At 53.2% G+C, this 24,705-nt stretch overlaps 2 protein-coding genes across 3 annotated transcripts; one reads left to right on the top strand and one right to left on the bottom strand.

The window, feature by feature from the left end:
• The first annotated feature begins 3,252 nt into the window (after nt 1–3,252).
• LOC111150169 (smoothelin like 1) lies at nt 3,253–10,413 on the top strand. The gene is made up of 7 exons (XM_022507568.1): nt 3,253–3,981; nt 4,201–4,333; nt 4,456–4,507; nt 5,907–6,065; nt 6,258–6,372; nt 6,494–6,645; nt 10,033–10,413. The coding sequence occupies exons 1-7, from the start codon at nt 3,253–3,255 to the stop codon at nt 10,175–10,177; spliced, it is 1,485 nt and encodes a 494-aa protein (XP_022363276.1). The 3' UTR covers nt 10,178–10,413.
• A 1,470-nt stretch (nt 10,414–11,883) lies between these two features.
• LOC111150158 (ubiquitin conjugating enzyme E2 L6) lies at nt 11,884–23,236 on the bottom strand. Of its 2 annotated transcripts, XM_022507555.1 has the most exons (4): nt 23,136–23,236; nt 19,083–19,178; nt 14,461–14,647; nt 11,885–12,615 (listed from the first exon to the last, which is right to left on the bottom strand). In XM_022507555.1, exons 1-4 carry the CDS (start codon nt 23,160–23,162, stop codon nt 12,464–12,466), a joined length of 462 nt encoding a protein of 153 aa, XP_022363263.1. In that variant the 5' UTR covers nt 23,163–23,236; the 3' UTR covers nt 11,885–12,463. The 2 variants fall into 2 exon arrangements, with proteins under 2 accessions (XP_022363262.1, XP_022363263.1); XM_022507554.1 differs by lacking the exon at nt 23,136–23,236 and having other exon boundaries at nt 11,884–12,615; nt 19,083–19,406.
• Between the last annotated feature and the right edge of the window lie 1,469 nt (nt 23,237–24,705).

Genomic DNA, 24,705 nt, shown 5'->3' with positions numbered 1-24,705 from the left:
CAGACTGGTTGTCAGGGGGTCGGGGAGGTTCTAAAAGAACCATCAAGTGTTGTCTGCATTATTTGGGGTTTGGAACTCGAGCTCCTGGGTTCTTTTTCTCCCAGCCAGCCAAGAGAAACACGGAGAAGGAAGAGGAGCTGTCAGGAGTGCTGCTTTGGATACAAAACAGGGTGTCTGTAGGCTTCCCGGAGGAAAGAGGAGGGGGGCGTGGAGAGGAAGAGGGGACGGAGGAGAGGGCCTGCTGTGCACGTGGAAGAGAGAGAGCTGTGCTCCGCAGCCACACCCAGCTGCCCTTGCCCACCTGTGGGGTGCCCCTCACACCTGGCCAGGGCCCCTGAAGGGACCCTCGCTGAAGAACTGGTGGGAGCAGCAGCATTTTGGGGCACAAGCGCCAGACTGGTTTTTAGGAGAACTGGATTCTAAGTCTGGCTGGGCCCTTTAATTGTCCTGTGACTTTACTCAAGGGTCTTCAAATTCCTAACCTGTAAAATGGGGCCAGGAACACCTATTCCAAAGGGCAAGAGTAAGGAATGAGTGAGGTCCCACAGGGCACTGTGGAGAAAGCTGGAAACTTGCTAGGGGATCCTTAGTGTTGGGGTGGGCGATGCTACCCTGGTTTCTCACATTCTGGGGTTCTTCACTCCTTATCTATTTATGACAAGCCTGGGGGCTGTGGAGAGCTGAGGTGATGAGCACACAGAACAGCTGAGGGGTGTGTGCGTACGCGTGCGTGAGTGTGTGCGTGCACACGCGTGCACCTGACCTTCCTTCCCTCCCATCCCCTCCCCCCCTCCCAGCGTGTAGCAGGTAGACGAAGGGGAAGATGGCTACAGGGCTCTGGTAAGTCTTAGCTAAGCACCATCACACTCTGAGGTATAAAAGGGGTCTGTTGTCATCTTACTGGCGTTCAGTCCTCTTTGCCTTGTCTTACCAATGAAATGCCCTCATGGCTGGGTCAGAGCCAACATTAATAGGCAGACACAAGGCTCAGCGGGTAGAGCATTCGACTCTTAATCTCAAGGTTGTGAATTCAAGCCTCACATTGGGCGTGGAGCCCAGTCAAAAATAATAATAATACAATAAAGTCCGAGTGCTCCCTTCAGGCCAGGCACACTTCAAAACACTTTCCATGTGTTGGCTTCCTTAACCCTCTAGCACCCCACAGGGTGACTTTTATCTCTACCACTTCACAACACAGGGCTGGCGGGTAGCCTGCTCAAGCACACCATTAATAAACAGTGGAAAGATTCTAGAACTGATGATTTCCACCACTGCTCCATACCACCTTCCAAACACGAACACGGAGTTTGGGGCTGTGTGGATGATTTAGGCCAGCATCTGCCATACTCGCTTCTGGGACACTAGGCGTTCCTCGAGATGGCGGTAGATGCGTCTCAGGAAAAGCAAAGCAAAAAGAAAAGAAAGCAAGAAAAAAATAAATCCATGGTAAAATATGTTTGGGGAACAATTAGTTAAATAAGACTAAGCAAAGTTAAGGTTTCTTTACTACGGAGTATTTAGAACCCCCTTCCTTAATAATGAAGTTGTATATCTCTAAAAGGGAAAATAGGAGGCTGTTTCTGGAACAGCCTCATCCAGAGAATACATTTCCCCAACCCCAGCTCCTATTAATGTCTTAGGAGACCCTAGTTTTCCACAGAACAGTTTGGAAAATCTCATCTAGACCAATCCTGTCACTGTCAGTAGAAACTGAGGATTCGAGAAGCAGAGGGTCGGCTCAGGTCTCAGAGTGAGCAACTAAGCAATAGGGGTGAATCTGGCTCCACAGTCTCCTGGATCCCCACTGACGTGCATCCCAACTCTGGCTGGTTAGCTCCCAGATAATACATGACTGAAGCTTTTGAACCATGAAGGGGCTCTGGTGTGAGGGGTGGGGTTGGAGGACAGTGTGAGCATCTTTGCAAATCCCAGTCGGCTTCCTCAGAAACCGTGGGAGCCCCAAATCCAGGGACCCTGGGGACTCTGGACTGGGGGCAGTAAGACATGAGTGGATGGCAGGGAATGGAGCCCTGTACCAGCCTGCCTGTCTTCCTGCCTCCGTCCCAACTGCCCAGGTGCCCTGGGTACTGCGGCCCAGAATGATGGCACGGCAGAGGGCAGAAGGTATTTTTAGCCAGTGACACAAGTACCTCGTTCTCTTACTCCCTGAGTCATACCCTGAACACTATTTGAGGATTGTTTTCTTTGTAAACAGACAACCAAGAAGGGCAGGGGGATGAAGGAGGTGGCCCTGCCTGCCCCCCGCCCACCTGTCTTTGTAGATCCTACAGGATATACAGTACTCGAATAGGAAAGCTCATGTCAAGTTATCACAACCTCCCTCTTCCCCACCCCATCCCTGGCAGTTAGAGGGTCAGGTTTCTCTGGCACAGATTAGGGAGAGTACGTTTCTTTTCCTCATCAAAATAAACTCTCCCATGTCCAGGCCCACCTTTGCGGAGAACCCCTGGCCAAGCTGAGACAGAGCGGTGGCAGCTGGCGGAGCTGGCAGGGCCCCAGAGGCCAGCTGGCCCTGGGTTTCCCAAATTTCAGGCACTTTTACGCCACCCCCGGGATTTTGGCACATCTGTACCACCTGTGTTCTGCTTTCCTGAATGCCTTCCTTTGAATTAACTTATTTTTAAATTCAACAAATATATTTTTAAAAGAAAGTTTGTATCACTGTTGGAAATGGAAACTCAATATCACTGGCCAGAAATAGAAAGTAACAACAACAACAACAAAAATACAACGGAAACCAAGCAGTACTATTAGATTCTATCTGGATACTCCCGCCTGTTTTGGGCTCTGAGCCCGAGACCAAGGCTAGCTACTACCTCTGTTAAAAAGGGAGAAGAACAACCACTCCACAGGTGCTCCTGATGCCAGGATCCCGTTTTAACCATTTCATTTGCTTAATTGGAAAGAGGCAAAGTCCTTGAAAAGGCATTACGTGATCTAATATTCTTTAAAGCCCAAGCCACGGTCTGCAGAGGGCAGTTGGGTGAACACCATCCAAGGCCAAGTCCATGTGGTCCAACATCTCACCCTTGGGGAAGCAACACTGGACCCCTTCATTTTACCACAGGGAACACGGATGCTCCTATCACATGTCCAGGCAGTGGCGATGTGGGGGACCCGGGACTGAGCAGCATGCCTCCAGACTCCCAGGCCAATGCTCTCTGAGGGCGGGTTCCTCACCTCACGCAGGGATGCGGCATGACCAGGCCTGCTTGTCTCTACTTTCTAGAGATGGAGCAGAAGGAGGAGAAGCCCTCTGAGGATGGGACCACTGTCTCCCCAACCCCAGAGGCCCCTGTGACACAGGGAAGTGGAGCCTCTGCAGGAGAGGCCAAAGGCACGACCGAGGTGAATGGAAAAGAGGGGCCTCTGGATGGAGTGGGAAAGCAGGAAAGAGCACCAGCCGAGGACAGCGCCCCAGCTGGAGTTCAGGGGGAAGCCGATGGGTTGGATGAGGTCAAGGTGGGATCCAAAGCAGAGGCTGAACTTCACAAGGGAGACAGCAGGGAGGAAGAGACCACAGTGGCTCCTCAGATGACCGATGGGAAGAAAGAGACCCAGCCCGACCCCAGGGAGGCTGAGGAAGCGCAGGGGACCATGCCGGCCTCTGAGAAGCAGCAAGCCGATGAGAAGGACGCCAAGCCTCCATCCAGGGAGGAAGCTGGTGGGAACAATGAGACCAAGGCTGAGCTCAAACGGGCTGCTGGGGAGCAGGAGGCCAAGACTGAAGCCAAGGAGGCTGACGGGAAGGAGGAGGCCACGACAGCCTCTCAGGAGAAGAGCAGCAAGACAGAGGAGCCCACAGCTGAAGTCCAGAAGAAAGCCAGTGCCCCTGAGGCCCCCGCAGACTCTCAGAAGAAGGCTGCTGCGGAAGGGGAGACCGACGCTGAACCTCAGGAAGCTGATGTGAAGAAGGAGGTGGTGAGTGTGGCAAAGGAGAGGAGGGAGGAGGCCCCCGCCGTGTTCTGGAGTCCCCTGCACCCCAGGAACTAAGCCTCCCCCACCCCCTGGCTTTATTCCTTTGGGTAAGTTCAATCTTCTCAATGACATCAAGAGCCGGTGGGGAGGGGGTACAGCCCAGGGGCCCCAGGCTCCCTTCCGGATCTTCCTGGAGTCCTCACAAAGCCTGGGACAGGTGCTTGTGCATCCACAAGCCCATACAGGTCATGCTGGTTCCAGGAGCCAGGCAGTCCCAAGGAAGAGCAGGACGGGGGTGCGCAGATAGAGTCGGAGGAAGGAGCAGGGTTGATGTCCAGCTCCCCTGAGGAATGGCTCGAGAGCCCCACAGAAGAGGGCAGTGGCCTCAGCCCAGGTGAGTGAGTCCAGGGGCCCGTGGGGGTGGGGTGCAGGAGCTACCCTGAGGGGGTGGGCCAACAGCAATAGTGATTCAAGGTAGCTCCAGCTTCCCTCTCTCCCTCCCTCCTCTCCCTCCAGATGGGCTGGGTCCAGACTTGGCAGCTTCTGGAGAGACCAGTCCTTCAGCCAGGTAATGTCAAATTCTGGGGCCCCGTTCCAGATCCCTCTACCGCACGCTCCCTTCCAAGTCTACCATCGCCTGGGCCTGGGTCTCCCTGGCGACTGATCTAGAGATATTCCACAATTCCTGGCTTTCAGCCCCCTACCCCAGGGCAGAGCCCAGGAAACCAAAGGAGCCAGAGGCTGGAAGCGAATGCCCCCCTCCACCGCTAAAGCCTCCCCACCTTCTCCTCCTCCTCTTCCTCCTCCTCAGCATCCTAGGCAGATCTTCTCGGGGCTCCTCATCTTGTCCCTGAGCATACGGCCGTGGCGTCAGCACGGCCCACAGAGCGTGAGCAGAAAGCCCGAGTTCAGACAATGACTCTGCCACTTACCAACTGTGTGGTCTTGGTCACGTCGCTGTTCTCTTGTGTGAAGCCACCCCGTAATCGTACCTGCCTCATAGGATTAGCGTGAGGCTTACATGCTATAAAATGTATAAAGCATGTGGGGCACCTGGCTGGCTCACTCGGTAGAGCATGTGGTGCTTGATCACCGGGTCATGAGTTTGAGGCCCATGCTGGGCATAGAGATTACTTTATAAAACAGTATAGAGGGGCGCCTGGGTGGCTCAGTCCTTAAGCGTCTGTCTACCTTTGGCTCAGGTTATGATCCCAGGATCCAGGGATCAATACCCTCATCGGGCTCCCGGCTCAGCAGGAGGCCTGCTTCTCCCTCTCCCACTCCCCCTGCTTGTGTTTCCTCTCCCGTCTGTCTCTCTCTCTCTCTCTGTCAAATAAATAAATAAAATCTTTTTAAAAAACAACAGTATAGAGCCCTGAGCTGGGTGGGTGCTGGATAAAGTGAGAGCCTTATTGCCATCGTGTAACTTGACTCACTGGAAGAATCCTCCTTTGTCTTGACCAGAGATCCACCTCCATGCCACTTTTTTTAGGAAAGCCAGTGGGTGCATGTTCACTCGGGCTCAGCGGGGTGCTCTCCACTCCCCTTCTTTCTCAAGCCTCAGACCCGCTGTGTCAGGTAGCTCTTCTTGTCCCCAGTTTCCAGAGGAGGAGGCTGAGGCTCAGAAGTGACATGACAGCCCTAAGATCACACAGCAAATAAGGGGCAAAGCCAGGATTCAAACTCAGATCAGACCTCAGACTTGTCTTAGCTCTGCCCACACATCTCACCAGACCACAGGCTCCTCCAAAGCTAGATTGAGCCTCATTAGTTCATCTTGACCCCCTCCCAGTGCTGGGCACAGAGGAGACGTGTGCCAGGAGTGGGGGTCACAATTTCCTATGCCTCTTCTGACTGCAGGGAGCTTCCCCACCACCACCAGCTGGCCCCCTGCCTCCTGCCCCCACCTTGTGCTCTGGAGTGGCTCGTCCCAGGCCCTCTCACACTGCTCTGAACCTTCTCCATAGTGAGTCTTCACCCAGCGATGTGCCCCAGAGTCCCACAGAGCCCCCTCCCTCCCAGGAGAAGAAGAAAGAGAAGGCACCAGAGCGCAGGGTGTCAGCCCCTGCCCGGCCACGGGGGCCCAGAGCACAGAACCGCAAAGCCATCGTGGACAAGTTTGGCGGGTAGGGTGCAGGCTGGGCTGGGCTTTCCCCGGTGAACCATGGACCCATCGGTGGGGCTGGGAGGTCTGAGGGTGTGGGAACAGCCCAGGCCGGGTGGGAGGACTGATATCTGGGGCCCGGGCTCCTCCTCGATGGGGCCTCCTGTGGCCTCTCACCACTGGGGGCCAGCCTACTCCATGCCTCCCCTTGCAGGGCCGCGACGGGCCCCACAGCCCTGTTCCGAAACACGAAGGCCGCAGGGGCAGCCATTGGCGGGGTCAAGAACATGCTCCTGGAGTGGTGCCGGGCCATGACAAGAAACTACGAGGTGGGCATGGAGCAGGGGCCGTGTGGGGCAGGGGACCCTTCCCCAGGGCAGCAGGGCCGGGGCAGGTCTGAGTGGGGCAGGCGCCCAGCCCGAGGCTCATCAAGGCCCCACTCGCCGGCAGCACGTGGACATCCAGAACTTCTCCTCGAGCTGGAGCAGTGGCATGGCCTTCTGTGCCCTCATCCACAAGTTCTTCCCTGACGCCTTCGACTACGCAGCGCTGGAGCCCACGCAGCGCCGGCACAACTTCACCTTGGCCTTCGACACAGCAGAGTGAGCGGCAGCCACCGATGGTGGTCCCAGGGGGGGGGGGGGGGGGGGGTGATAAGGGGGTATGCTCCGGAGCCTGGCTTCACGCAGGGCAGGTAGCTGGCGGGTCAGACGGTCACAAATCCAGCACACGCTTTTCAATCACCAGGAACTATGTGTCAGGACGCAGCCGTCCTGACAGAGTCCCCACTTGTTGTGGCTTCGCGTCTAAAGGGTGAAACGGATCACAAGCACACCCCTCTGTGTGATCTGTAACGCAGGGGTCAGGGGGCGGCGCCCCGAGGAAAATAGGCAGGGCAAGCGATAGGAGGCAGGCCTACCATTTTACACACGGTGGGTGCCAAGATTGGGGCCACCGCCTGAGTCTGCCATTTCTTAGCGGTGGGATCTTGAACAACCTCCTTTACCTCTCTGAGCCCTCACATCCGGATCTCTAAAATGGGCACGAGGTTTCCTCTTCTGCAGAGCTACTGTGAGAATTAAGTAAATAATTAGGCGAGGTCTTTATAGCAGTGCCTAACCCACAGCAAAAACTCCAAAAAAAGGGATCTGAGCTGTTGTTCCTATATGATGATGGATGATAGCAGTTTTTTGGTAGTTATTCATCACTTTGGAATCTGGAGGGGGATTTCTTGCTGAGGCTCACGTGGCTGGATGCCAGGGGTGTTGGCAGTGGGATGGAGAAAGGGGTCCTGGAAGGGCAGGAGGAGTGTGAGGAACAGCATAGCCCAAGGGAGAACCTGAGAGGCAAAGACGTGGCTGCTGGGTGGTGGCGGAAGGGGAGGTACTCCCCCCAGTAAAGCCCCACCAGAGCTGGCCTCAGCCAGAGGCCTCTGTCTGTACCTACCTGGGAGGCCAGAGTACACAGTGATGGCCTTAGGGCTCCCAAAGAGTGAATACCAGAGGCACACCTTCTAGCCCCAGGGAGAGGCCTCTGAGCCACCCGGTAGAAATGGATTAGGCAGAGGGTATTGCCCGTGGCCCCTGGCCACAAACCCGTGGGGAAGCCTGGGGCAGCAGCATTCCCCTCTCTGGGCTTGCATGTCCCCCAGGGGCAAAATGAGAAGATGGATGAGGAGCTGTGCTTTGCAAATGGGTTTTTCTTTTTCAGCAGATTCCTCAAACAAAACATTAAGTGAATGCCTGACATACAAAACAGATTACAGGGGGAACTTTTTATTTTTTATTTTTTTTAAATTTTCATTTAACTAAATAACACTTTTCTTATGAAGTGTATGTATTGCTTCAAACACTAGGTCATTCCTAGAGGTTGGAGTTCAAGATTGTAATTTGTATGTCATGAAACTGGTACAGAAGGTGCAAAGTGTGTCCTAACCCAAATGATAATTGTCTGTAGCCTGGATGACATTGGATGAAGTAACCTGTTAAAAGGAATCATTACAACCCACTGGCCTCTCGGTTAGTTGCGCTTATCACTCTTCTCAGCCACCTGCTCATGGTTACGACCTAGATTTTTGTGTTTTTTTTTTTTAAAGATTTTTATTTATTTATTTGATGGATAGAGATCACACGTAGGCAGAGAGGCAGACAGAGGGTGGGGGGGGTAGCAGGCTCCCTGCTGAACAGAGATGTGGGGCTCAATCCCAGGACCCTGAGATCATGACCTGAGCCAAAGGCAGAGGCTTAACCCACCGAGCCACCCAGGGGCCCCAACGACCTAGTTTTTGCCAATAATTGTACCACCTTCCAAATTTTGGTTTCAGACATTGAGCTCTCTCCCCCTGTCCCCACCCCTCACCTCTCTAACTCACTTAGGTTAGCAGCCCCACTCCCAGAGATTTTTAACTCCGTGGGGACTTCTAATCCATTAACCTCACCATTTTCCACTTTCTGTCAGCTTCCTTATGTCTTCACTCCTCAGCTTCAAGTTCATGGTCTATCAAGGTCATCACTCAAAAGGAGACCTTACTAGGTTGGGAGGTGTTCCTGGAGCACACCAGCTAAGCACCCAACACCCTTCCCAAGATGCTCCCTGAGGCACGTGTATGGGGCTCTAGGGCACCAAGAATGCAATTTGAAAAACACCTGACTTGGTATTCCAGAAGATCCCTTCCAGTTTCATATTTTCCTGCCAAGAGTTGGAGTGAGTGCACTGGGGTGGGAAGCTGAGGGGGTAAGGAATACCAGGCCCTGCTCTGGGTTCAGAAGCAGCTTTAATGATGATGACAAGCCCCATGGATTGAGGGTGCTTGGGTGCTGGGCGTCCTGCTAAGAGCTTTCTTTGGAGCATCCCCTTCTATCCTCTCAGCAGTCTTAGAGTGTCGATGTGAGTAGTGAGGTCCCTCAACGTCCTAGGTTCATACAGGAAGGCCTGGCAGAACTGGGACATGGACATGAAACTCCCAATAGAGCTGAGAGCTCTAAGTGAATGCCAGGAACCAAGTGTCCCTGGCTCGCAGGACACAGGTCATTGCCCTCCTGCAGCTGCCTTACTTTGGTTCCAAACCAGGCAAAGCCTAGGGGAGGCAAGATGAATAATCAGGTGACAAGAACCCAGCTGCCAGAAGGCATCAGGCAGCAGCAAAAAAGGAAGGCTTTTGGTAGGGATGCATGGGGCCGCAGGATGGAGAGTCTGACCTGCTGAATTCAGATCTTGTCCCCACCTTCTTAGCTCTGTGATTCTAGACCATGGACTTCCCTTCTCTTTGGGTTTGGTGTGAAGATTAAGTGTGTGAAGTAAGGGGGCCCCTGCCCCAGCCATCACCTCCCACTGCCCCTGTTCTGGAACTCACCTGATTTTCATGGGATGTGGGGGAACAGCCAGTGCTCGCTACCCCCTCAGTCAGCTGTGTGGCCAGAAGAGCCCAGCCCCACCACCCCTCAGGTCCAGTGGGAATGAAGCTTTTCCTGTGTAGGGGGAGAGAACCCTGTAGGGGACAGAACCCTGACCCACCCCCAGGAGGGGAAAACACCACACTGGTCTCAGGGACCCTGTCTCATTCTTGGCAGTCCTCCAGTCTGTGCCCCTCCCTGGCTCCCTGGCCAGTCTGGCTTGGGCTTCAGCCTGGCTATCTCTGCCTGGAGAGGGTTTCTGCTGGGACCCTGGATTCTCCCACTGCCAGCACCCATGGCAGTCTAACAGGCTGGGACTGCTGAGACCCAGCTTCAGGGCAAGGATGCCAGAGGCAAGCCTGGGATTGAGTCCCAGCTGTGTTACTTGCTTTGACCTTGAGGACCTACGTGGGCTTTGGGATCAGACCAAGCTGAGTTTGGACTGTCAGGGGCTCAGTGACCTTATCTGTATAATGGGTTGGTCGGCCTAGCTGACCTCTCAGCTCCAACATACACGATTCTGTGGGTTTCACCCTGGCTGGGCTGTGCCCCTTCCCCCTGGCTCCCACATGCTTCAGCTCTGGCTCTGTCCCTCAGGAAACTGGCCGACTGCGCCCAGCTGCTGGAGGTGGACGACATGGTGCGGCTGGCGGTGCCTGACTCCAAGTGCGTCTACACCTACATCCAGGAGCTGTACCGCAGCCTTGTGCAGAAGGGGCTGGTGAAGACCAAGAAGAAATGAGGAGCGGACTGGCCCTGTGGGTGGAGGTGGGCAGAGTAGGGGCCCGGGCCCAGACAGGTGGCACCAGTCTTAAATGCATTAAAAGTCCTTTTATAAAATCCTGTCTGCCCCCTCGGTGCACCCCCACCCCGGGACCTCGCTCCCTCTGGAATGATAAACCCCTGCTGGCCGCCAGGGTTCCTCACCTGACAAAATCTCCTCAACAACCAGGATGCCACTTGGGAAAAGACAGTGGTCTGGGTGCCAACCCCTCCAACTCCTTTCCCCCACCCCCCACCGATATGCAGCTGTGTGACCTCCGGGCAGTGAATTAACCTCTCTGAGTCTCAGCTTATGGTCTGAACAGACCTGATGGAGGTGGAATGAGATAATGAAATGAGCAAACAGCCTCACCGGGTGCCTGTCCCCTTAGTGTTCCATAAGTGAGTCCAAAAGTGAGTGCATTTGTACATTCTGAGTTATTGGTGGTGCTTTTTCTGATTCTCTTCCCTCTTTCCACACTTCTCCCAGATTAGGTGCTGGGCTAGGAGATTCTCTGGAAATCTCAAGCTAAGTTAGCAGGGCCTGTGGAGCCACCTGCACTCAGTCTCTTACAAGAACCGGCTTTCCAGAAGCTTAGACCGCTGCTCCCTGAAGGTTCTTCCTTCGGGTTAAGTTAATCCCTCAAGCTCAGGCTGAAGTTCTGGCTTGTTTCTGCTTTTCTATCGTTCGTTAGAGATGCACCCCTGAGCTGCTTATAATTTCCTGCTAACAGGCCTGTCTGACCTTATCAGCCATTCCAAGCATGTGCACTGACAAGAACAGCTCATGAGAAACACAGAAATGAAAACCAGCCCACGTGGCTGTGCAGCTGAAGGTGTGGACCCTGCCCTGACTGGGCAGACCCGGCCATCCACCAAAGCACTCTGTGCCTCAGTTGCCTCGTAATATGGGGGTGTTCCCCCTGTAGATGGGTTGACAGCCTAGTCCCCCATGGCCAGTTTTCCCCCACAGCATCTGGGGTTCCACGAGGCTCGAAGTCCAGCGAGCCCTCTATTCTGGGGGGTGGGGTCACACCTTTTAGTAGAGAGCAGCTAACCCTCAGCCTCATGTTCTCCCAATGAATCCAACCATCCTCTCAACAAACACCCAGCCAGCCTCCAAATTCATCTGTGACTTTAATGGGTGGACAAGCAGGTGGCTTCTGTGGTTCCCCCTGAACTGGACACTGGGGGAGGGGTCACTCCTCCCAGCCTAAAGCCTGGCCCCCAGAAACTGGAATCCTAAGGGAATTGCAAGGGGGTTTAGACCATGCAGTCAGGGGGCACCTGAGTGGCTCGGTCAGTTAAGCATTTGACTCTTGGTTTCAGCCCAAGTCATGACCTCAGGGTTGGAGATGGAGCCCCACATTGGGCTCCACACTCTGCGTAAAATCTGCTTGAGATTCTCTCTCTCCCCCCCCCTGCTTGTGCATACACACGTTCTCTAAATAAATAAATAAACAAACAAATAAATAAAATCTTCAGTCGATTGAGCGACCAACTCTTGGTTTCAGCTCAGGAAATGATCTCAGGGCCGTGAGATGGAGCCGTGTGTCAGGCTCCGTGCTCAGCAGGGGGGTCTGCTTGAGATTCTCTCCCTCTCCCTCCCCCTCTGCCCCTCTCCCTACCCGTGTGTGCGCTCTCTCTCCCTCTCTAAAATCAATAAATAAATCTTAAAAACAAACAAACAAACAAAACCATGTAGTCAGATTTTCGGAATGGAGAGTCTTCATTTCACGATTTGTCAGTGGAAAGATTCAGTGGAAAGGAAAGATTCAGCACCTGCCTCTAGACATGCAGTACTCATTAGTGGACTAACTGACTTTGGTCACGCAATAAACAAATGGCTCAATTGTAAATATGAGCCCTGCCTCCCACACACCCTCCCGATGTAACCCCGGCTCCCTGATGTCCAGGCATTCTGGTGGGCTCCTGGGCTCGCTCCCTGCCAGCCAGGCTGGAGGTGACCTGTGGTCCTAAGATGGAGCAGTTAGTGAGACCAGGATTTCCACACCCTAGAGTGCCGGAGAGCTGTCCCATAACCATCGCCAACTCCTCTGGCTCTGGGGCAGAGAGAAGGAGTGGGGCAAAGCCCACCTGTGGTCAGGCGAACCTGGGAATGGGCTCACTACCCCACAGAGACTAATGACTGACAGACAACCTAGGAAGGAAAATATGGAACGAAGGAGAAGGGCTCCGGCCCCCAGTCCATGAGACGTGTCTGTCCACCAAGCAGAGGATCCCGTGCAGGGACGGGGGAGAACCGCTAGGAGGGCCGGTCGGCTCCGTACTTGAGGGTGAACTCTTGGGCCTCGCTGTTGAACCGCTCTGGGTTCTCTGCCAGCAGGTCGGCGAGCTCCAACCGAATCGGCTGCCCCAGGTCCGGTCTATTCACCAGCACGCTGAGGGCCTCCAGGACTGGGGAGAGAGGCCAGATCAGGACAGCAGGGTGAGAGAAAAACCCTGGCAGGGAGCCACGGCAGCACACCCCCAGACGCCCCAGCATTCCACACTCTCTCCGTAGGGGGACTCCCAGGGAGGGTCCATCCCTCGGGATGAGGACGGCTCTACCGAGTCGGATACCCCTCGTTCCTCACTGATGATACCCAGAGCCCCAACCGGGGACACCAGCACTTTCAAACTAGGTTCCGTGCATGGCTCCTGAGAGGCTTCCCATCATGGGGGTCGATGAGATAACTGGGGTTTCGGGGTCCCACTCCTTTTTCAACAAGAACCACTTTCTGTTTGATATCAGGATTCCAAATACATCAACTTTTATTTGGGAAAAAGGGTTCTGAGGCTGAAGACTGGAAACTACTATTGCCCTGTGGCTCCCACTCTTTCACAGGGGCCTCTGGGGACCGGTGAAGGCAGCAGTCCATCGCTCGAGGCAAGTGCACGTATGAACACGCACAAAGGTGGTTTGACATTCAGAGTTCTCCACAGTCCCCCTGGAACCCCTCCTCCCTTCCCCCGCTGGGGATCTTTGTTTCCAAGGCTAAGAACTCCTGAGCTGGTTTGGGCACCTGGGGGGCTCAGTCGGTGAAGCCTCCAACTCTTGATTTCAGCTCAGCTCGGGGTCTCATGTCATGATCTCAGGGTTATAAGACCAAGCCCTGTGTCAAGCTCCTCGCTCAGTGAGGAGTCTGATTGAGATTCTCCCCGTCTCCCTCCCCCACTCTTACTCCCACTCATGCAAACACACTCTCACTCTCTCTTAAAAAATAAATTAATTGGGGTGCCTGGATGGCTCAGTGGGTTAGGCTTCTGTCATTGGCTTAGGTCATGATCTCAGGGTCCTGGGATTGAGCCGCGCATGGGTCTCTCTGCTCAGCAGGGAGCCTCCTTCCCCCACCCCCTGCCTGCCTCTCTGCTCTGCTTGTGATATCTCTCTCTCTTTCTGTCAAATAAATAAATAAATAATCTTTAAAAATTGATCAGTCAATTAACTAATTAATTTAAAAAAAAGAGAACTCCTGAGCTGGTCCAGAAGCAGGACAGACTGCACACAAATGTGCATGGGCTCTAGAGACACACTGTCCAATACGTAAGGTAGCCACTAGCCACCTGTGGATATCTAAGTTGAAATGAATTAAAATTAACTGCAATGAGGAATTCGGTTCCTCCATCCCATTTGCCACATTTCGGTGCTCAACAGCCACACGTGGCTACTGTTCCATGCGCTATGGAACATTTCTATCACTACAGAACGTTCTGCTGGGCACCACTGTTCTAGGGTCAGCCAAGTCTGGCTCTGAATCCCAGTTCGGCCCCTGGCCAGCTGTATGACCGCAAGCAGACGCTTTAGCTGTCATGTACCCCGGGGTCCCCCTCTACTCAAGGGGCAATGAGGGCATCACACAGGGGGTTGCTGGGACTGGATAAAGTCTGTTTGCAAAGCTCCTAGCACAGCACTCAACGTGCTTCCTCAGTGTATACTGCCATTATTGGGCCTGTCCCCCTGATGGTCATTTAGGGCACTGAGCCTGGGAAGGAACAGACCTCACCAAGGTCCGCAGACAGAGCAGCAGAGCCCTTCCCTCTACAGCCCGCTGCTCTGTCGCACCTGTCCAGGTAGAAGAGCAGGGGCAGGACCCGGTCAGCCAGCCCAGCATCTCCGGATGCATGCCTTCTATCTAAAGACAGGCCCAGCTGAGCCCCACAATGTTTATCTCCCCTGTTTTGGGCTTTTCTGACTCAGAATCAGTCCCTTCACCCTGCATCCAGGATCCCTCCCTCCTGTTAGGCGAGCCCCAGTCCCACCTTGGCTGGTCTTGGTGTGAGGCTGCCAGTTCTCATGGCTGATGATGGGCAGGCAAACGCTTCCATCATGGCCCACGTTGGGGTGGTAGATCCTGGTAGTAAATGTCACCGTAGGGGGCTTGAACGGATAGTCTTCGGGGAAGCTGATGCGCACGTGGAAGGCCTTGAGGTTGTAGGGTGGTTCCTCCTGCTCAAGAGAAGGGGTTGAGCTCGACTCCGAGACACGTCAGCTCTGAAAAGACTGGTTTCCTCCTAGGACCTCGGTCTGGCTCCCTCTCTCTCCACCCTGCCCTGGGCTCCCAGGCATTCTCTGCTCACTCCCAGGTAGGACCATGAACAGAGGTGGCACCTGCACTCACTTGCTGACTGAGCCATGGATTCGCAGAGGAGCAGAGTCACGAAAGATCATGGGCCTGGGAGGCACCAAGGTCAGATCCTGAGTCCTGCTGTGCAACGGGGGGTGGGCCAGCCGCCTCTCCCCTTGGGGGCCCGTTTCCTCATCGAAGACTGGATCAAGTTTGACCAGATGAGCTCTAAGGACTCTCTCAGCCTTTTTTGTTTTTTCCAATAATTAACCTTCTTCCAGTTTTATTGAAAAATAATTGACAGACATCACTGTACAAGTTTAAGGTGTACAGTGTAACGGTTTGATTTACCTATATGGTAAAATGATGAGCACAATCAGTCCAGCTAACATCCATCTTCTCACATAGGTACAATAAAAAGAAAAGAAAAAGAAGGGGGATGCTGGGGTGCCTCAGTTGGTGAAGCGTCCGACTCTTGGTTTGGGCTCAGGTCATGATCTCGGGGCCCTGGAGTCGAGCCCCTCCTCGGGCTCTGAGTTCTGCAAGGAGTCTGCTTGTCCATGAATGGTACATATTGTTATTGTGTATTTTATCATGATAAAAACTTTTTTTAAAGAAGAAAGAACTCAGCGGCTAGAGTGGCTGAGGGTTTGCCAGGAGCCAGGAAAAGACCCTCCAGACTTCGAGCAACCTGAAAACCTTCCTGGGCACCACCCTGTGCCACCTCATGTTAAGGGCTTGACACACATTAGTCCACGCAGCAGAGGGTAGTGGTTACATGAACTTTGGAGCTACCCTGCCTCGGTATGAATCTTGGCTCTGCCATTCTCTAGCTGTGTGACCTTATGCAAGTAACTTAACCTCTTCTGTGCTTCCATATGAGAATGAGAATAGACTTCTTCCCAGAGCTTACGTGAGGACTAAATGAGTTCATTTATATTAAGGGCTTAGAAAAGGACCTATCATATGGAAAACACTACCTTTGTGTCAGCTGCTACAGTAAGGATCATGAAAACTCACCACTGTTAGGGTCTATATTATGATGAAGAAACTCAAGTTCAATGTCTCTAGCTTGCCCAGGGCACAGTGGAGTGCTGGGTGGGAACCCAGCGCAGGTCTCTACGTCTCCACACGTGAGCACTAGTCTACACTCCTAGAAGCAGGAAGTCCTGGAACTCAGGGGACCCAGCACAGAGCACAGCAGCTTCTGGCTGGTTCCAAAACTCCAGATCCTTTCAGAAACTTCGTTACCAAGAAGATAGGACAAAGACAGCCACAACGACATACAGAGGTAAGCCCAGAGTCAAGGTTGTATGAGAGCTCCTCTTGGTTAGCAGAGGACAAAACGGGAGCCACGGGCGTCCTAGGTGTGTCTCTGAGATAGAAGAGACGACTATAGGACAGAGAAGGAAAATGTCTCAGCATTTCCATTTTTGATAATAAGAGCCTGGGGCCTGTGAAGTAGAGATAGGCCCGAGAGTGACGCTTCAGGAAAGGGATGGGAGAATGTCCGCGTGTCCTGTCTGCAACGGTCCAGACCGGGCTTCCTGGGCTCCATCAGAGGAAGGAGGCTGAGGAGCCTTGGAGCAGGGGGCCCTGGGAACCTGCCCCAGCTCTGCCCCGGGCCTGGGGCGTGGCTTGGAGCTCCTCCGGGAATCAGTTTCCTATCTGTAACATGAAGAAGTTGGACCACCTGACAGCTTCATACTACTCCTTGGGGTCAGCTGAGAAAGTCCTATTTGCTTAGCGTTTGGGTTTAGAAAAAACATTCACTGCTCTTCCAGCTCTGCCACCTTATCCTGTGATAGGTCACTCAACCCCATCAGCTTCCATTTCCTCAACTGTAAAGAGATGTCAGGCTTCCCCGTGGGGTGGTTGCCAGGTTTTCAGTAGGACTGCCCATGCAACGTCCAGCAAACAGTGCTCCGTCCACAGGGGGTTCTCAGTGAATGGGAACTCTTACTGTGAGCTTTCAAAGGCTCGTCCCCCTGTCAGCTTTTTTACAAGGGGACAAGTGGGCCACCTTGGTAAGCCTTGTATACTGAGACTGAGCTTTTGAGGGGCAATCTGTCAGCTCGACCCACAGACCTTTCTGGGTTCTCCTTCCCCTGCCCGCCAACCACGCCTCCTTTATGGCCTCACTAGGCACCTTTGGGCCCCCCTTAATTGGCTGTCCAGCATCAACTCCTCCCACCTAGCAGACTTGTTCAGGACCCTTATATGGCCGGAAAGTCTCTGGCTAGTTCCCAAGGGTACAACCAATGTGCTATTGTGATTTATAAGAAATAGATACCTGGTCACTCAGATATAGTTCTCATATATATCTGGTCTTGGCCCACAGTGCCTGGCTCACAGCTCCCAAAACCCTTGGAAATTCTCAAGTGTTGAGAGTGACCCAAATGTCTTTTGTTATGTTAATGGAGCAGCTTTTGGAAACACCTAAGGAAGGGGGCTCTGGCAGGAGAGCCAACCCTGGGCTTAAAGGGTTGGAGGGCAGAAAGGTTCCAGTTCAATCGCCAAAAGCCAATGATTTCATCGATCGTGTTGATGTCATAAAGCCTCCACCAATACCCAAAAGGGCAGGGTTCAGAGAGCTTCTGGGCTGGTGAACACTTGGAGGTTTGGGGAGGGCGGCGCGCCAAGAGAGGGTGGGAAGCCCCGTGCCCTTCTCTGGTGCTTTGTCCCATGCAGCTCTTCTGTCTGGCTGTTCTGCCTTATAAAAGTCCACCATAAACTGGTCATCTAGTAAGGAAACTGTTTCTGTGTCCTGTGAACCTCTCTAGCAAAGGAACTAAACCTGAGGAAGGGGTCATGGGAACCTCTGATTTATAACCATTCGGTCAGAAGCAGCCTGGACTCAAGACTGACATCTGAGGGGAGGCAGGGGTGTGTGTGCAGCAGGGACAGTCCTGTGGGACTGGGCCCTTCATCTGTAGGATCTGACGCTATCTCCGGTAGGTGGTGTCCGAAGAGAGTTAAAGAGTAGGACGCCCAGCTGATGTCCTGAGAATTGCTTGGTGGTGGGGGAGGGGACACCCCTCCACACACTGGGATTGTGCTCAGACCAGAAGACCAGCCACCTTGGTCTTACCAACCATTAGGGTCCTTGGATTTCATAGTATCCTCTGAAATGTGACCTGCCCCAGGGGTCCCTGTCATCTACCTTCCTCCTTCTGACCTGCTGCCCAACCTTCACTCTCATCCACCTCAGAGCTAGCCTCCTTGGGGGATCTGATCTGTTCCTGGAACACCTTCTAGCACCTTTGTCCTCTGGCACCTGAGGCCCAGAGCAGGTGTCCTTGCTCTGAGCCAGGTAAATGGATTACTTCAACCCAGCAGCCCACAGGACACGACAGACATCTGCCTTCGGCTCAGGTCATGATCCCAGGGTCATGGGATTGAGTCCTGCATTGGGCTCCTTGCTCAGCAAGGAGCCTGCTTCTCCCTCTGCCTGCCACTCCCCCTGCCTGTGCTCCCTCTCTCTCTCTCTCTGACAAATAAATAAATAAAGTCTTAAAAAAAAAATCCAAATCCTAAAATAATCAAATGAATTGTTCTCTTTATATACCAAAAAACTACCGTAAATCTTCAGTTTTAATATTTATGCTCATGTAACTAAAGGTGTGTAGATGACTTCCCATAGAAAATATTGTCAGTCTGTTAATGATAAAATAGAATTCTTGCACTCAGATAGGTGCTCTAGAATACTGTTTTCAGGGGGAGACTTTACTGAGCAAGATCTAATAAATGGAGAAACATCAGAACAGTAGAGGTGAGTTATCTGGGTTGTCCTATGTAACAGTAGTTGTCTGATCACTGTATTGTTCATCTGAAACTCTTGTATCACTCTATGTGAACTATACTGGAATAAAAAAAAAAATAGTTGCCTGAAATATAATCTTAAAAAGAAAAGAAAATACATTTTAGGTTGGAGAGGGTAAATTCCACCAACTGTGAAAAACAGGAAGTTAAAAAAAAAAGAAAAAGAAAAACAGGAAGTTTACCCCTACCCCTTGACAAAGGTCCAAGAGATCTGTTTTCTTCTTTCGAAGCCGTTCGTCTGCTGACACTCCTGTGGTGGGCTTGGTGACTACTGGCTTGAGGAAAATCTCTTACTAAATCCAGAACTCTCTTTTAGCCTCTTCACAGCCTACTTTGATCTCAGAAGCATCAATCCTGAGACCCCTACCTACCAATGACTAGAGTCCAAAAAAGGACTCTAAGGGAGGGGAAACTCTGGCCCCGTCCTCAACCACCCTGCCAATGCCCCCTGGCCTGCCACCCCAGTCCAAGGCCATGGTCCCCAGGAACACTCACGGGCAGGAGGAGCACATGCCACACCAGGACGTCTGCATCGTCGCTGAACAGGTTCCGTAGGTAGGGGGGAAGCTTTGCCTGAAGATCCTCCAGCTCCTGCAGGGGGCAGAGCCATGGACAGATGGCTAGTCTCTCCTCCTTCAGCTGCCCATTTGCCTGTCCCAGCAGCAAGCTGTCCCGGGTCCCAAAAAGGAACCCCTCAGGGACAGAAGCTGGCAAAGTGAGAGCCCTCATATACTGAGTACTTAGAATGGGCCAGTCACGGGGGCGTCTGGGTGGGCTCAGTCAGCTACAAGTCTAACTCTGGATTTCTGGCTCAGGTCATGATCTCATGGTCATGACACTGAGCCCCGCATCCAGCTTCCCACTCAGCAAGGAATCTGCCTCTCCCTCTGGCCCTTCCCCTGCTTGGCACGCTCTCTCTCTCAAAAAATAAATAACTTCTTAAAAAGATTTTATTTATTTATTTGAGAGAGAGAGAGAGAGAGAGAGAGAGAGCACAAGTAGGGGGAGTGACAGAGGGAGAGGGAGAAGCAAGCTCTCTGCTGAGCAGGGAGCCTGATGTGGGGCCCAGGACCCTGGGATCATGACCTGAGCTGAAGGCAGGGCCTTAACCAACTGAGCCACCCAGGCGCCCCAATAAATAAATCTTAAAAACAAAAAAAGAATGTGTCAGGCAGGGTGCTTAGTGTTTTAAGTGACTTATGTGCCTTAAGCCTCACCAAGCTCTGTAGGTACTAGATGGAGAGAGAAGATGAAGATCCTTGTTTCTGGACATTATTACCACCTGGAAGTAAACTCTCTTTGGCCTTTCCTCCTAAAACCAAGGTACTACACACTGCATCCCTATCTTCTTGCTCTCTTCCTGGAGAGACACAAGGTCCTAATTCTCTCCCTCTCTCCCTCCCTTCTTCCCATGGTATCCATGCATGTCCAGCCTGTTCCTTCCAGTGCTCACGGCACAGTGGACAGCAAAGACAAAGCCCTCCAGGCTAGGGCTGGGGAAGGGAGATGGTTCAGGAAGCCTGAAGCAGAGGAGAACTCTACACACTGAGCAGAAAAACAAGGGGACAGGAGTGACTCACATGCCCACCCCCACCCCAAGATGTAGCCCGGTCACTAGGACATCGCTGCATTCCCCCTCTAGCCCACTACAGAGTATCCTCTATTGACACTTGAGAGAGAAGGAAGGGTCCAGCCCTCCAAAGCTTCCCTGGAGTAATGGGAGAAACATGAATGGGACTACGTGAAGAAGGTGTGTGGATACACACTGGGGAAGCGGAGGACAGAGGAGCACCGAGACACTGAGTAAACAGGCTTCCCCCATGCAGAGAAGGGGAGAGGTCCCAAGGCGGAGGGAGCAAATATGTACAGTGCACCCCACGCAAGCGGACTAATTATTGATGGAAAAGGGTTTCGTGATCAAGCACATTGGAAAACATAAAGCTAAAGTGTATCGTGAATCTCCAAAATGTGAGCCCATAGCACACAGTGCTTCTCAAACATATCTGATCAAGGAACCCCTCTTCCCTTTTGGGGTCCATCCTAAAGGACAACAGAACTTTTCTCTGGAAAACCAAACAACAGCAATAATAAAAAAGACATTTGAGGGCAAGTCATATTCCTCTGGAACACCAAATGGGTATAAACCATTGGTTTTCAACTGAGGGCAACTGGACACCCCCACCCCCACCCCGTGGATCTTGGGCAATGCCTATAACATTTTGGGTTGTCACAAATTGGAGGAGTGCTATCAGCACCTAGTGGGCAGAGACCAGGGATGCCGGTAGACATCCTGTAAAGAATTATCCAGGGTGCCTGAGTGGCTCAGAGGGTTAAACCTCTGCCTTCAGCTCAGGTCATGATCCCGGGGTCCTGGGTTCGAGCCCCGCATCGGGCTCTCTGCTCAGCAGGGAGTCTGCTTCCCCCCTCCCCATGCCTGCCTGCTTGCGATCTCTCGCTCTCTCTCTGTCAAATAAATAAATAAAATCTTTAAAAAAAAAAAGAAGAAGAAGAAGAAGAAGAAGAAGAAGAAGAATTATCCAGCCCCAGATGTCAACAGAAACCGCGGTATAAACAAAGGTGGACAGAAAGCTCAAAACCACTCCAGGGTATGGGGGGCGGGGCTTCTCAGACTGTGGACCACATGAACTTTCTCTGCACCCCCAACAAAGAAACACAACGCTGGCCCTATCGCCCATGTCTCAGCCCATACTCTGTCTCTGTTCAAACCCAGACTGCTTCTCATGCCTTCTGCCCAGGGTCTATGACCCCTCGATTATTTTTCACTCCAAAAGTCAAAGCATCTGCTCCATGAGTCCTAGCTTCAGTACCATCTACGACCCTTCGGCAAGGACGAAACCCTGAGTCAAACAGAGCTCTGCAACAGACAGTTTCCCGACTTTACTGTAACTGGGATTGTTTGGGGTTTTCTGTTGTAGAAGAGTTCTGCCAAAAGATTCTGCAAGCCTGAGGATATGAAACCCAAACTAGGACACACAGCTCTTTCCTGAGGCCAGTGAGGAAATCACCTTACTCAGAGGAAAAGAAAATGAAAGTAAGAGGCCACTGGACAAGCCTGTGGGTTGGAGCCCCGCCAACCTGGGCTCCAGTTTCAGCCTCACCACTCCCTACTGGGTGGCCCTGGGCAACCGAGTTACTCTCTCTGAGCCTCAACATCCTCATCTGTAAAATGGGGGCATATGACTTATCTCACAGAGTTGCTGTGCCTGGCACTTCATGGTGCCCGTGTGATAAATACTGGCTCCTAGCTCTTTCACACTTGGCTAGAAGGACCTCCTGCCCCATTTTGTTGCTAAGTTCCAGATTTCAGTTCTTTTGGGCTGAGCCAGCTCTATGCCCCAATCTGAGATCCTCTCTCTCTCAAAGGTGGAAAGGAGCCTGCAGCCCTCCCCAACCCCTTGGGCCCATCCCCCACTCTACACAGTGGAGGGCCACTTCCAAGAGAGTCAAAGTCTGGCGATATGCCAGACCCATTTCACGGTGACCCTTCTTCCTTCCCCACCTACACCCACATCCTGGCTACACCCCAGTCCTTCAAACACCCTGGGTTTTCCCACCTCCTGGAGAATTTCCCCTGCCACCACACTCCCAGACCTCATTTCAAATTGTGTTCCTGATTGGAGGGGCACCTGGGTGGCTCAGTCGGTTAAGTGTGGGCTCTTGATTTCCACTTGCTGGGGTCATGTTCTCAGGGTTGTGGGATATGGTATCAAGCCCCAGCTCAGCCTCCGTGCTCAGCCGGTTCTCTCAAATAAAAATACATAAATCTTCAAATTGTGTTCCTGATTGGAAAGAAAGCTCAAGGTGGTGGGGGTGGGGGCAAAATTTTTGCTCATCTTTGCCTCTCTACCTCCTAGAACAGGAGCCAGCACATAACAGGCTTCCGACAACATTTGCAGAAGGAATGAGAGCAGGCCACCTACTCCAGGACGCCTTCCAGCTCCGCCTTGGCATCTTTTCCTCCTAAGAATACCGAGGGAACTTTGTTCCTGACTCCTACTCAACACCCCATACTTCTCAGGACTCTAGAAATGTAGGTACCCAATTTCGGGGCGGGATATGAGCTATTCCATGGCAAAGACCTTGTTCTCGTTTTATCTGTTCCCAACACACACACACGCACGCACACACACACACACACACACACACACACACCACACCCGCCTCAGCAGAACCCCTGACTCCTGGAACCTTTCCAGCACCTCCGTGAGACGCGAGCAATTGTGATCACAAGTTTCTGGCAAGAGAAAAGAAACCGAAACCAGTTCAGCTCGGAGCCAGCTCATCCCCATCCCCAGCACAGCCCAGGGAGGCAGCGACAGCCCGGTTCGATGCCCCACACCCCCATCCCCGACCCCAGCTTCTCTTCAACTCCCGCTCCCGCCCCTTTCGCAGACCCACTCCTCCTCCAGACCCGGAGGCTGAGAGAGCGATAAATAACCGCGCTCCGAGAGCCGGGGGAGGGATGCAGGGGGCAGGGCAAGGCAGGCAAGGAGAGCCGTGAGAAGGGGGTCGTCCGACCGCCGTTACCTTCGCCACCCGCTTGCTAGCCAACATCTCGGGACCGAGCCTGGGGGGCTTCAGTTCGCTCCAGCAGGACTGAGGTCGGGCGCGCCCCGTCGGTGCGCCGGGTCCCGGAGCCCGGCCTCCTCGGTGCGCCCCGCCCCGTGAGCCCCGCCCCCTCGGTGTGCCCCGCCCCGGAGCCCCGCCCCCTCGACGCTCCAGGCCCGGGCTGCGCAGAGGACTCTGGCTCCCTCGGTCCGGTGCGAGGGGCTGGGTTGCAGGGGACTCCCTTGTGCTCGGAGCGCGGCGCCAGTGCGCCTCTCCGGGTTCTAGTTGAAGCTCCGGCGCCGGCGGCCGCAGGGGACCCCGCATCCCCACGGGCGCCTCCGTGCCGCCCGCAGGACACACTCTCCGTGAGTCAGCACAGGCTGCTCGCGGTGCCAGCGCAGCCCCGCCGCAGGTCGCCCGCGGCCTCCGCCGTCAGACCGCCTCCTTAAGCTGCTGGAGCGCATTCCTGGGGACCCGCTGATCGAGCCACTTACCCGCCCTGGGCCCAGTGCCCCGTCTCTAAAAAGATGGGGGATGGCGTGGACGACATTCCCTCCAGGGGTCGCTCCCGTGGCAGCTTGGGTCCTTTGTGTTGTGTTCACTGGTGGGACCGCAAAGACGCTTCTCCCCGGTGACGGCTTGGGTGCAGGGCACCGCAAGGGGGCGCTGTTGGACCCATCCCTCTAGCTTTAGGGGTTCCGTCCGCAATTCATTCGGTCCTTGACTAGGTTTAATGTTTACTGAGGCTCATTATGTGGTAATTTGGGAAACAGTTGGGTGGCGGGAGCCCCAAGATGGACTTCAGGAGCCTCTCTTCAGGGGAAGCTGCTCAGCCTCCCTTATTTTACCACCGGTCCATTATAAATGGACATACTATGGGCGCCCCCCCAACACACAACTTGGGGTCTCCACCCCTCTGTGCGAGAGCAAAGACCTTTCCCCTAGCTGGACCCTGAGACCACCATGGAATAGCAGCCTCCGAGCACCGAGCAGCATCTGGGGAAGAATATACTAGTAATACTCTCTTCTTCGGGAGGACTGAACACATATTCCTCACTGCGACCAAGCCCTGTCACAAGTCCAAATGAGGAAGGAAATCAGCAGATCTTGAGCACGTATTTTGAATCCTAAGCTCTGTACCCCACATAGTTTTTATTTAAGTCTGTTAGAACCAAGTACTTCCCTGCTCAGATGTGGGATGCATTTGCAGAATGATTAAGTCTGTTAATTAAATTCAGTAAACTAGCTGAGCACCTTTTAGATGCTAAAAGTGACGAGGAAACTGTCCGAAAGGTGAGGGTAGAAAGGCATCTGAACCTACCTCTGATCATTCGTCTTCGTGAATTAGCATTTAACTACGGAGTGCCAGGCCCTGCCTTTGGGGAAAACCCTGATGAGAAAGTGAGGTCCCTGGGATGCCTGGCCGGCTCAGTGCATGAAACATGTGACTCCTGATCTTGGGACTGTGAATTCAAGCCCCATGTTGGGTATAAAGAGTGCTTAAAAATAAATCTTAAATAAATAGATAACGTGGGGTCCCTTGTCCTTG

The sequence above is a fragment of the Enhydra lutris genome, unplaced genomic scaffold (assembly GCF_002288905.1).
Source record: "Enhydra lutris kenyoni isolate GAN:26980312 unplaced genomic scaffold, ASM228890v2 scaffoldscaffold22, whole genome shotgun sequence".
NCBI classification, from domain to species: domain Eukaryota; kingdom Metazoa; phylum Chordata; class Mammalia; order Carnivora; family Mustelidae; genus Enhydra; species Enhydra lutris.
This window is presented reverse-complemented; position numbering and strand designations above follow the sequence as displayed.